The following is a 13,072-nucleotide window of genomic DNA, read 5'->3' as shown; positions in this document are numbered from 1 at the left end:
ACTTTTACAGGAGCATGTGATATTTGTGATGGAATCAAGATATGTATGATATTTAATGTTTTCCCAAACTTTTACAGGAGCATGTGATATTTGTGATGGAATCAAGATATGTATGATATTTAATGTTTTACCGTACTTTTTCAGGAGCATGTGATATTTGTGCTGGAATCAAGATATGTATGATATTTAATGGTTTCCCGTACTTTTTCAGGAGCATGTGATATTTGTGATGGAATCAAGATATGTATGATATTTAATGTTTTCCCGTACTTTTACAGGAGCATGTGATATTTGTGATGGAATCAAGATATGTATGATATTTAATGTTTTACTGTACTTTTTCAGGAGCATGTGATATTTGTGCTGGAATCAAGATATGTATGATATTTAATGGTTTCCCGTACTTTTTCAGGAGCATGTGATATTGTGATGGAATCAAGATATATATGATATTTAATGTTTTCCCGTACTTTTTCAGGAGCATGTGATATTTGTGATGGAATATGCCTGTGGTGGAGATTTGATGATGCATATTCACACCGATGTGTTTTCTGAACCACGGACTGTATTTTATGCTGGTTGTGTTGTATTAGGTTTACAGTATTTACATGAGCATAATATTGTGTATAGGTGAGTGTAAGTGTAGTATGTGTATTCTAGACATATTAGTTCTTTGTATACTCTTCAGCTCAATCATTTCTAATCTGTTAACAGTCTGTTGATCCTTCTTATTTTACTCAATCATTTCTAATCTGTTAACAGTCTTTTGATCCTTCTTATTTTACTCAATCATTTCTAATATGTTAACAGTCTTTTGATCCTTCTTATTTTACTCAATCTTTTCTAATCTGTTAACAGTCTAATCTGTTAAGTCTTTTATTTCTAATCTGTTAACAGTCTTTTGATCCTTCTTATTACTCATTCATTTCTAATCTGTTAACAGTCTTTTATTTCTAATCTGTTAACAGTCTTTTGATCCTTCTTATTTTACTCATTCATTTCTAATCTGTTAACAGTCTTTTGATCCTTCTTATTTTACTCATTCAAACGGATATTTGTGTGCATTGGTTCAATCATTTATTAACATTATAATCATTAGTTGCATATTTCATACAATATCAAGGCTTTTCTGAACAAACGACACAACTTCTTCAATGATTTAGAGATCTTCATTTTCATTTATCATGTTATATTGTTAATTTTTTGTCATCGTAAACATTTATATTAATAAAAAAAAGGTACAGGTGTCTAAGTTTAATGTATAGTCATTTCACTAATTAAGGTTTTACTTGCTTATTTAAATTAGAATGAGATTTAAATAAAATGAATTATTGTTGATATTTATGTATTTATGTTGTTATTGGTATGTACTAAAACATATTAAAACCATTTTAATTCTAAATCTTAATTGTAAATCATTCTTCAATTTCAGAGACCTTAAACTTGACAATTTACTTCTGGATAAAGAAGGATTTTTAAAAATAGCCGATTTTGGACTATGTAAAGAAAATATGGGTTATAGTGATAGAACTAGTACATTCTGTGGAACGCCTGAATTTCTTGCCCCCGAAGTTTTAACGGAAACCTCATATACACGTTCAGTAGATTGGTGGGGATTAGGTGTGTTAGTATTTGAAATGTTGGTTGGTGAGGTGAGTCAGATATTAAGCTTTATAATTTATTGAACAACTTTATTTAGTGTCAGTCATGGTGTATTTATTGTTGTAGGTTACCATGGTTACATGTTAACAAAATGTTGAACAATTGTTAAAAATTGTATTATTCTTCAAAAATGTTATTAAGTCATGAAATGCAGAAAAAAAGATAGTTTATGAAAAGAAAAGACAAGATTATTGTGATGAAATGATTTCAGGAAAAAGAGTGTCTAGATGGTCAAGAAAGTTTGTTACTGACAGGATAGTCATCATGATAGTATTGATAAAGCAATAAGGATGTGTGGTATGATTGCCAAAGCAGTTATAGGCAGCAGTACAGCCTTCAAAAATGAGAAAAACCCATAGCGTATAGTATACAACAAAACGCCAAAACATAATTAAAATTTTATAATTCAATTGAGAAAACTAAAGGCCTTATTTATAACAAAACAAATTACAAAACAAAACCAACAAATATAACAGACATGAATTAACAACAACCACCAAATTAAAGATACCTGACTTGAGACAGACACCTAAAGAATGTGGTCAGTTAAACATGTCAATGGACACCCAACCATCCCCTTGAGTTTACATTTTAAATAGTTTATCATTACACTTCATTTGTAGTCTCCATTCCCTGGTGATGATGAGGAGGAAGTGTTTGACAGTATTGTTAATGAAGAGGTCCGGTATCCAAGGTTCTTGTCTACAGAAGCCATTGCAATAATGAGAAGGGTTTGTATATTATCTTTATTAGATAAGTGAATAGATATAAGAAGATGTGGTATGAGTGCCATGAGACAACTCTCCAATTAAGGTGGTACCTAACACTACAGGGAGATAACTCTGTAAAATCAGCTTAACGTTAATTACATTGTGTTGTTAATGGAATATGAAGCTTCTCAATGATAAAAATTAGTGTCTGTCAAACTACTATATTACCAGTGTAATTTTTCTGATTAAACGGTTGATTCAAATTTTTTGAAATTTTTTTATTTTTGTCAAAGGGTCAAAGTAAATACTTTGTCAAAAGTTTATGAAAATTAAATGAGCTAAATTAATTTCAGTGAAAGTGTTGGGTACCACCTTAAGTGATTTGAGTCGAATGTGTATGATGTCAACTTCAAAATCTCAAATTGATTTACACTGGAAACATTTTTGATAAACTAACATCCAGAAACCTGGTGGGAAGAAAATTCTGAGAAAAAGAAAGAAATATTTTGGATGTCAAGATGTATGTCTAGCACATTCACTGTGTTTACTTTAAATGTTTATCTACACTTTAAACAATTCATGTCATGAATTAGCTGTAACTTAAAATTATTATGTTTATATAGCTACTGAGACGAAATCCTGACCGACGTCTTGGCTCAAGTGAACGTGATGCTGAAGATGTAAAGAAACAAGCATTTTTTAGGGTAAGTTTTCGATGGTTTGATATTTAAGTTTAATGGAAAAGAAGTTATTTGACAATTCTAACCATATAACCCTACAAGTGTAAAGAGCAAAAAAAAGAAAAAATAGATAAGGTTATATTCTTGGAGTCACCACCAAACTTCAGACTTACAGCTCCATCGCCATTATTTTTGAAAGTTGTTTGGAATGTCAGCAATTTGTAATGGAATGCAATGATTACTTTGTTTATTTGATAAAATTTTGAAATATTTTTAATATATTTTATTTTCTTCAGAATTTGAATTGGGATGACCTACTTATGAAGAAAGTTAAACCTCCATTTACTCCAACAGTTGTAAGTATAATACATTGTATTTTAGCAAAACATTTGCCTGTCCTGCCTTGATTGAGATAGGGACACATTAATCAACCCTCTTCAATCTTTTCATATTAATGTACATATAATTGTATGCATTTAGATCAGTTGCAAATTGGTTAAGCCTTGTGTGTTTTGACCATTTTCTAGAAAACTTCAGCAATTAATTAATGATCTGGCAACTAATTTACTATCCCTCTGTTGAATAAAATGGCCAGTTGAAAAGGACCCTTATTCGTTATTAGATTGAACAAAACATTCTGCAGGAAGATGTCATTTTTGTACCGATGACAAAAAGTCTGAATAGTGTGGCCAGGCTGCAAAATATATTCCCGAGTAAGGGATTGACAATGCTATGAAACAAACCTTATACTTTCCATACTCAGTGGGTCACCTATCCTAGGACCATTAACACATTCAGTTTGTATATATATATACTTAAAAAATCATATCTTTATTGACAAAAGAGGGGTAACCAGAGGGACAGTCAAACTTATAGATAGAAAATAAACAGACAACGCCATGACTTAATACATAATTATCTTTAAAAGCAGAATCCATTCTCTTGATACATGGCTTTCATTATATGTTACAGAAAACTGCAGAAGATGTAAGCAATTTTGACGAGGAATTTACGCAAGAACAGCCCCGACTTACTCCTGCTAAAGACAGACGAGAACTTTTAACAGATGATCAATCTATGTTCACAGATTTCAATTATATTGCTGATTGGTGCTGAGAATATTCAAGTGCCTGTCTCCTGAAATATCATTCTTAGTCGTGCTCATTAAATCTGTTATGTTAGAGGCCAGGAGTCAATTTCATAAAAAAATACTTACAACTACGATTTATCATAAGTATTCTGAACTGTTCATGACTTACGATCAATTTTAATGAAAAGTTTTTTTGTGAAACAGACTCCAGAGTCCTATCTGGTTACACAATTTTTGTGTTGGAATTTTTTTTAACATGAAATTTGAGAGAAAGAAAAAAAATCGATCAACGCATTTTTTTTCTTTCTCTCAAATTTCATGTTAAAAAAAATTCAGTAATTTGCAGTAAAAGGCATATTCCTTATGGGTAGACTCCAATTTAAAAAATATATAACCTTATTTTAAAAAAAAAATTTTAAAAATGGTGAATTAAAGATATCTTTTTTTTGGTTAAGTTTGATTTATTGGTCACCAAAACAATGCAACCCTCCCTTTTAATAATTTAATTTAATTCTTTTTTATTTCAATAAAGGGCAAAACCATTCTATAAAATGTTAAATACAATATTTTCACTGTCATTTCATTGTTTAATAAGTAAGAGATATTTGAGAGAGTGGTGAATATGACACACAGCATGTTTTCAATTAGCTTTACTTTGTTTTTTATCTTTCATGAGATAGGCACTTGTAATAATTTCCTAAAATGTGATACTATTATTTTAATTGAACAATAATTAAGGCAATACAGTTATGATGTGTTCTTTTGAGATGATATTCTCAATGTAGATTTTTCGCTCTTATTTTTTTTGTTAAGCGATGTACTATGTTTATTTTAATGCTGATTTTATGGATATTGTTACATGAATGTTCATTAAAGAATTTCTGTACTGTCTCAAAGTCAAAGTGAAAGCCTATTTGTTGTCTATTTATCTGTGTACACGGTATTACAAACATGTATTTTGTGACCATTCCCTTTTAAATTTCAATATCCTAATTGTATATTTATTAATATTTTTCAACACATATGTCAATCAATGACATGAAAGTATGTGTTAAGTTGATAAAAATAAAAGTTGATGACCCCTAAAACTGACCTATGGTTAAATTTCTCTGACAAAAAAAACCAAGAATAAGTCATAAATTTTATAAATTGTACACCTTCTTCATATTGAAGATTCAGAACAATTTTACTGAAATTTGATGCCAGCCTTGTTCAAGGAAGAAAGTGTTTGAAATAATTGCAAGAGAAATATATTTTTTTAATTTATAGAAATAAGGAGACGTTTTATTTTCAATCTTGGAAATATAAAGTTTACTATTATTTTCTGAAGGGTAGTTGTTGCTTTCTGAACAATTCAAAAAATATCAATGAGGGAAGAAAGATTTCTCTGAATAAGCATTTAAATACCATTCCTTTGTTTTGTGTAGAAAAAAAATCACCAGTTTTATATCACAAGTTTTCCTTTAGACATGTAAAAATGTATGGGTAACTAATAAAAATAATTTGAATGCAAAATAATTATAAATTGTTCCTATTGGTAAAATTTGTCATTTAATATATAAAAAGATGACTTGAATGTTAAGACAATATCATGAGATTAACTTTTTTGTGGGGGGTTTTGATAAATGTAAAACCAAATATTCTGTTGAGCTTTCACATAAAACAAAGACACTTATTAAACTGTATTATGAATGACTTTACAGCATTGATCTTTAATTGATCCCGTATTGACCAGTGGTCAGACAGGATTTAGTATTTACATTTGATAGGCAGAGATTTAAGGTTGTACTTGATATTTACAATGCATAATTTTAAATTAGATTTTTATTTTGCGAATGATTAGTTCATTCTCCTTTGCATTAATAGGTTATTTATTTATAGTGCTATTTTAATTTTCTGTAACATGGTGGTGCAAGAAAACGTGAAATTCAGGAAATGTGTGATTTTGATGATATGTTTTACTCTGTAGTTGCAATGCATTTGGAATGAAATCTGTTATGACTTTGTAATGTTTGTGCTCCGGCTACAATAGTAGGGACATTATGCTTTCTGATTGCCTTTTCATCTACATGTCCCATATTAGGTTTAAGTTTTGTTTAATTGTAGATCAAAGTTTCAGATGAAGGTAGTTTATTAAGAAGTTGTGGCCGCACCAACTTGAAGCTCACTTTACATCTTTGTTATGATATTAACTTTTTTTTTTAAATATATGCAAGATTAGGGTTGTGACCCAGGCTGTTCACTTAACATGGGAATGTGTGAGCAGGGCATGGGCTCCTTTGGGTGCTATTTCTTGTAAGATACTGAAATGTTTTTCTCACTAAGAAATCAATACATGCTGACTCAGCATTAAACAATTTATCTATTCTGACTAATAAAACACAATGCATTTCAAATAGATACCTAAAGGCCACATTACAACTTATCTAAATAATTAAACAACACAATCATTGAAATACCTTAAGCAATTATCAGCATGCTGTATCTACATATTGATCTTGGATTGAAAGTTACAGTAAAAAAAGACAAATTTAAAGATAAAAGTAAAGGAAAGGTGTTCAATTTCTTATACAATATGATTATTGTTAACTTGTATTGGGTAAACCATATGCTCATGTTATTGTTTAATTTTAAGTATGAAATAAATTTTGAAAAGGTGTCACATTTACTCAGGTTTCAGCAGAAGCATACATTTTTAGAATAACTACACTGTAAATCACGCCACACAGTAAATAGGGTATAACACCGAGTGTGGTCCTGAACATCTATACATAAAATGTTCAAGACTTGATTAGCGGCTAAATCTTGTCTCAAATCATTGTGAAGAAAAGAACATGTGTTGTTTCTGTTTAAAAGTTGTTTTTTGGTCCAGAATTTAATTATTTTTAATTTGGTATTAACCTTATTTGATTAGAATGGCTAGCCAGATTATATCAATAAATTAAACCTGATGATTGTATACCTCTGTTATTTTGGGGTTGTATAAAACTTGATAGGATTGTTTAAAACATGTTTATTTATAAACAAGTCCAAAAACTGGAAAACTTTGTAAAAAAATAAAATTTATGGAAACATTATTTGTGACTGTAAAATTGAACATTTATGTCTAGGATTTTGAAATACAATATGTTTTCTTGGTTGTAATTTAAAGGTTTTAATTCATAAAATTGAATTAAATTTATGTTTAAAATATATGAAAGAACTTTTGTGCTGTCATGCAAAACGTTCATGGTGTGGTTTCTTAAAACACAATGATTTACTTTTCTGTTACTTCATATAAAGTGTGTCAATCCTGCTTTCACAAGTTTTATAACTATTTTTTCAAAACAGAACCTTGGATAGTTAAGATGTCCAGTCTCAATTGATATCATACATTTGATTGTATTAAAACATGTTATTTTTGCTGGTTACAGCTTTCAGCTTTTCTCCATACATTGCATCTTCATAAAGGACTGGCACCTTTTGTGTTCAACCAAAACTATACATAATATATACATCTACTTGTAGAAATTTTAAATCATATGATTCAAAAAGTTTTCAAACAGGACTTCAATAATAAACTCAGCTCTGTTCAAAATACATTGTTGGATTCTGTATCTTTCTGTTTACTTGAATTTACACCATAAACAAAAAGTGTTTTCTACGAATCATTCCGTGGATTCCGATTTGGACTTGTTTATATAAGAGTAATATCATTCCATCCAGATGTACATATATTGCTATCAGTGCATTTACAGCATATTGTGTATATTTGTATATAACTTATAAATAAAAGACTATGCAAATGTACATTCAACATAATCATGTCTTCTTTCTTGTTTACTTATGGCCTTTGGAGTAAATTTGATCACTAGTATAGCTGATAGTTCAGGTTCACTTTCATTCATATACAAGAATAGAGAACCAAAAGGAAGCACTAAATACTGTCTATTTTATTGCAAGCTTAATGACACAGTTAAAAATTTGAATTCATCAAATTTCACTTTTTTTTATCAAAACATTACAGTTGTGGATCTTTGTGAAATTTGTGAACCCCTGGATATGTTTTTCTTTTGACAAAGCTGATAAATGTGGCTATTATAGACCAGTTCAAAGAAAGTGGACGGGCTATTAAACCTTGTATAATCACAAATCTCTATTTCATGAAGATTGATAGTACTATATCTTGACTTGTATAAGTTGGTCAATGATAATCTTCATTTAATATAAAAATAAGAAGATGATTGCTAATGAGACAACCCTCAACAAGAGACCAAATGGCATGGAAATTAACAACTAAAGGTCACTGTACAGCCTAGCACAAATATCCTATAAAATGTATTTGCACAATCAGATGTATCTATGATAGTTCCATCACCATGTCAATGGTTTGCATTTGTTAGGACTCTTAAGATTAACTTAATCTTAATTTTATCATACAAGCATGTTTTGAAAGCTAATGTCTCTAGAGTGGCCTAAATAATTACAAGTCCAAAAAGTTAATACAAATGTTGAGCTGATAAAACCAAAAGAAGCAAAACCTTGACAAGAATTCAGAGCTATGCATGTGGCCTCTATAATAGAACTGAAAGCTGCATTTTGTATAGCCTAAAAATACAAACAAGCTTTGGTGAGGATTATGAAAATGTATACAAAACAAAAAAAACAAAGCATGATGCACATATAAAACAACAAAATTAAGCAAAGCAACAATGAAGGAAATTTCTTCTAAAATACACAAAACTGACCCTCATTATCCAACATAAAAATTGTATTTGTGCTGAAAATGAACCTTGGGACATTATTTTAAAAGACACCTTGATGATGTTAATGCAGTCTGCAATTTGTTTTAACCTGATCCAAAAGGTTAATCATAGTCTTTTCATCACAATGCAAGATTAAGAAATCTCTACTTAAACTACTGGTCTTATTGAAATGGACCATCTTAAGTGAGAGGAGTAAACCGTGTTACCTTGATGGATTAACACTATAACTAAATCAAAGTGCTTGATAGCACTGAACGGTAAAGATTGCTTTAATTTAACAGTGGGAAGTAAAATTAATTAATGCATTGGTTGTAGTTGATTTAACAGTAATTATAGACAAAGCGGACAGTTGTCGCATTGGCAATCATAACACATCTTTGTTTATAAAGGAAGATAACTCCAAATTTTCAAAGACGATTCTAACAATGACCATTCTATTTTTAGAACAGTTATTAAATTCATGCAACTTATAAAAGTTATGTTATTTTCTTGACACGTGTAACATTATTTTGTGCCTTAAAATTACATTGATAAATTTCTGGAAATGTTCATGGATAGGATGTCTAGAATGTTATGATCAATGCACTATATTTTGTGTATCAAAAAAGGTAGTGATAAGCCTTTGAAAAAGTCAGTCCAATAAGGTTTTGATTGAATTTCATGCAATCTTTACCTAAAAAAGAACTAATGGACTTTGCATGAAATCCTAGGGGTAGGGTGGTAAACAACTTTTATAGGAAATTGCTCAGATTCGTTTTATGCCTGGACATCGTTATTACAGTCCTATAAAAAAGTATGTCATTTGAGGAACATCCAAAATCCAAGAAGAACAATAGAAAAGAAATATTGTTTTGAAATAGTAGACAATGAGATATATACACGTAGATGTAACCATGCTAGCAGTGACTTACTTTTTTTAATTATTTCGTTGCTAGGTACCTTGTTTCCAGATTCGTTTAACTGATATAGTGTTTTTAAATATCCTGTTGAAGTTCAATTGTTCAATGTGTTAAGGTCACAGCAACACCTAACATATATGGTTACTAGATGCTTTACCAAATCATGATTGTTCTGATGACTTCCAGGAAATTCCTCAAATTTTGAATCACATCGAAATTTAGTTCAAGTGGTCCATGTCAAACATACGGTCGTAACTGTCCTCAAACTATATGGTTGACAGGCGCTTTTAAGCAGAATTGTTCCGAGAGACTTTCAGGTAATTAAAATTTGGAATCGCATCCTTTTAAAATTCAATTGTTTCATTACAAAGTTTAAGTCACTACAGTTATCAAATTTTAATTGTCCTAGGTCAAGGTATAGGTCACTAAAGATACCAAAATACACATGGTTGATTTGTCTTCTTCTTCGAATCGCATCCTTTTAATGATCAATTGTTCCATGTAAACATGCACTTTCTGTTCTTCTTTGGCTTCTTGTCAATAGTTTTACAACGCAGAAACAGTTAAAAACTTATACAGAGAAGAGCAAAAACAACAGAGATGTATATTACGACCTAATGTATAAATTGTACTTGGTGATCCTGTTGATCCTGTATAAAAAAAAATAATAAGGGTTCCGCGGAACCCAGTGTCTCGCCTACGTTATCTGTAAATCGCAGGTTCAACAAAAACGAGGGAAAAAATCAATAAAAATATTCCTCTTGATACTATCGTTTGAATGTAAGAAGCTTCTGTCCAAGTTTGGTAAAAATCCAGGATAGTTTATGAATCAAATAAATGTTTAAAAAATTTAATTCCAGAATGTATGTAATGTTAACTGGAAGAAAAACTAAGTCCATTTGTTAGTAAAATACAGATACACAGGTACAAAATTTTAACAAAATTTCCTTCTAGATACGAACAAGCCTCTGTCCAAGTTTAGTACAAACAAGAATATGTCCATAGTACATGGATGTTCCACTATCATTTTCTATGTTTAGTGGACCGTGAAATTGGAGTAAAAACTCTACTCTGGCATTAAAATTAGAAAGATCATATCATGGAAACATGTATACTAAGTTTCAAGTTGATTGGACTTTAACTTCATTAAAAACTTTAACCAAAAACTTTAACCTGAAACTTGCGCCATCATTTTCTGTGTTCAATGGACCGTGAAATTGAGATAAAATCTCTAATTTGGCATTAACATTAGAAAGATCATATTATAGGGAACATGTATACTAAGTTTGAAGTTGATTGGAATTCAACTTCATCAAAAACTACCTCGACCAAAAACTTTAACCTGAAGCGGGACAGACGGAAGAACGGACAGATGAACGGACTTAAGTTATTTGATTATTAATTGATAAGAAAGAGAAGGTGCATTCAAAACTCACAAGTCGTAAAAAAACTGACAACGTCGTGGTACAAAAAACACAGAAAAAAACAATGAAAAGAATGAACAATTTTACAATGAAGAGAACTATAAAGATTGAACTACACGAACCCATACAAAAACCGGGAGTTAACTCAGCCCCGCCCCCCCCCTCCCAAAATAAAAGGGTAAAACAACACATCAAAGGTACAATTTAAGAATTGAATGCTCTTTTTTGTAAATTAATTGCGGTGTAAAAGCGTTGACCGAAGTACATTTTGTATGAAGCGCTTCCGCGCTTCATACTAAAAATGTGCGCACGGTCAACGCTTTTACAACCCTATAAAGTTACAAAAAAAGCATTCAATACTTATAATTACATTTTTACCTATAGGATCATGAAAACACGCCTTTTATCAAGTTTTTATTTCATTTACCTGTGCACTTTATTGTGGGACCTCGTGTCATCATGATTGAAAAGTTGCATTGTGTAATGCAATTGATTAAGGAATATCACGAGATTGCTAGTTAGCCAATCAGAATAACGTATTATAATGAAACATACATCTAATGTAATTATGACTATATCATTATAATACGTTCGTTCGTCTACAACTTCACCAGACACTCGAATACAAAAAAGTTCTAAAAAGCCAAATAAAGAACGAAGACTGAGGACCAAAAATTCCGAAAGGTTTTGCAAAATACGTGTCAACCATCTGAGTATTTCTAGCGTAGAAGATTCTTAGTATTTTTAACTATTCTAGTTTGATCAACAATTAATCTATGAATATTACCATATCAATGATATTTGAATATTAGGCAGTGCTTTCGCCAAATGTGACACCATTTTACTACCAAAAGACAAGCATCAACATAAAATTGAAAACTAAAGAAAAGACTAGGCAACACCAGCCCTACCATGCAAAATCCAGCCAAAGTAACCCTAAACGTACAAAATGTGGGTATCTTAAACATTTGACACAATCTGTATGCTAGTATATTCCATGCTCAAGCCCTATTTCAATTCATCTCGATTTTGATATGGCAACACATTATAATGTTCCAGAATTCAGCGATGATATGCATGAATCCAATTTTCCCTTTATATGCGCACAACATTAATGTGGGTCCACACTTGAGAGATTATTTTTCATACAATCAAGTTAATTTGATTATCAAGAGATCCTTAGCGATGATTAAACAGACTCATCCATTCATTTTAAAACTGCTCAGTAGTATATGTATTTTAATTTTAATGGCAATTTCTTTGTTCTTTTTGTGTTTTGTGGGCTTTTTTTGTAGCTTTGTGTAACTTCGGTAAATTAAGACATGGACCACAAAATGCATATATGATGAACTAGGATGCACCGGCAGGGTAATCAGATTCCGTTCCACATGTGACATCCATCGTGTTACGCCTATAAGATCATATAACATACAAGAAAGGCTAGGGATACCAAAGGCACATTCACAAGCCAAAAATAAAATGATAACGCAGAACAGAAAATGACAAACAGACAAACAACAGTACACAGTATACAAAACCCAATATAGAGAAGCAAAGACTGCATGAGCAACACGAACCCCACCAAAAAAGGGGGTGATCTCAGGTGATCCGGAAAGGTACACATGCTTCACTGCGGCACCCGATAACAGGTATAACTCAGACGTTCGAATTCGAGGAAAAGGGGACAGGAGTGTAATCACAACATAGGAACACATTGTTGTCATCTGAGAAACAAATATTCCATAATGGTCAACCCACTTGTGATTGCGTCCGTAAAATTTACAAACTGAGACGAATTCAACTTCACCACTTGGAACTCTTCAATATATAAATAGCTTCCTTGTGAGCAGCAATCGTCTATC

At 31.0% G+C, this 13,072-nt stretch overlaps 1 protein-coding gene across 2 annotated transcripts in view; it reads left to right on the top strand.

Annotated features, from left to right (window-relative positions):
* Positions 1-7,943, top strand: part of LOC139510064 (serine/threonine-protein kinase N2-like) — a 35,950-nt gene extending 28,007 nt beyond the window's left edge. For both annotated transcript variants that reach the window (XM_071296291.1, XM_071296290.1), the window contains exons 16-21: positions 479-630; positions 1,433-1,652; positions 2,286-2,393; positions 2,996-3,076; positions 3,349-3,408; positions 4,025-7,943. In XM_071296291.1, coding sequence (XP_071152392.1) covers positions 479-630; positions 1,433-1,652; positions 2,286-2,393; positions 2,996-3,076; positions 3,349-3,408; positions 4,025-4,168 — 765 coding nt within the window. In that variant the 3' untranslated portion in view covers positions 4,169-7,943. The remainder of the gene's footprint in view (positions 1-478; positions 631-1,432; positions 1,653-2,285; positions 2,394-2,995; positions 3,077-3,348; positions 3,409-4,024) is intronic.
* The last annotated feature ends 5,129 nt before the right edge of the window (positions 7,944-13,072 follow it).

This window comes from Mytilus edulis, chromosome 2, assembly GCF_963676685.1.
Source record: "Mytilus edulis chromosome 2, xbMytEdul2.2, whole genome shotgun sequence".
NCBI classification, from domain to species: Eukaryota; Metazoa; Mollusca; class Bivalvia; order Mytilida; family Mytilidae; genus Mytilus; species Mytilus edulis.
This window is presented reverse-complemented; position numbering and strand designations above follow the sequence as displayed.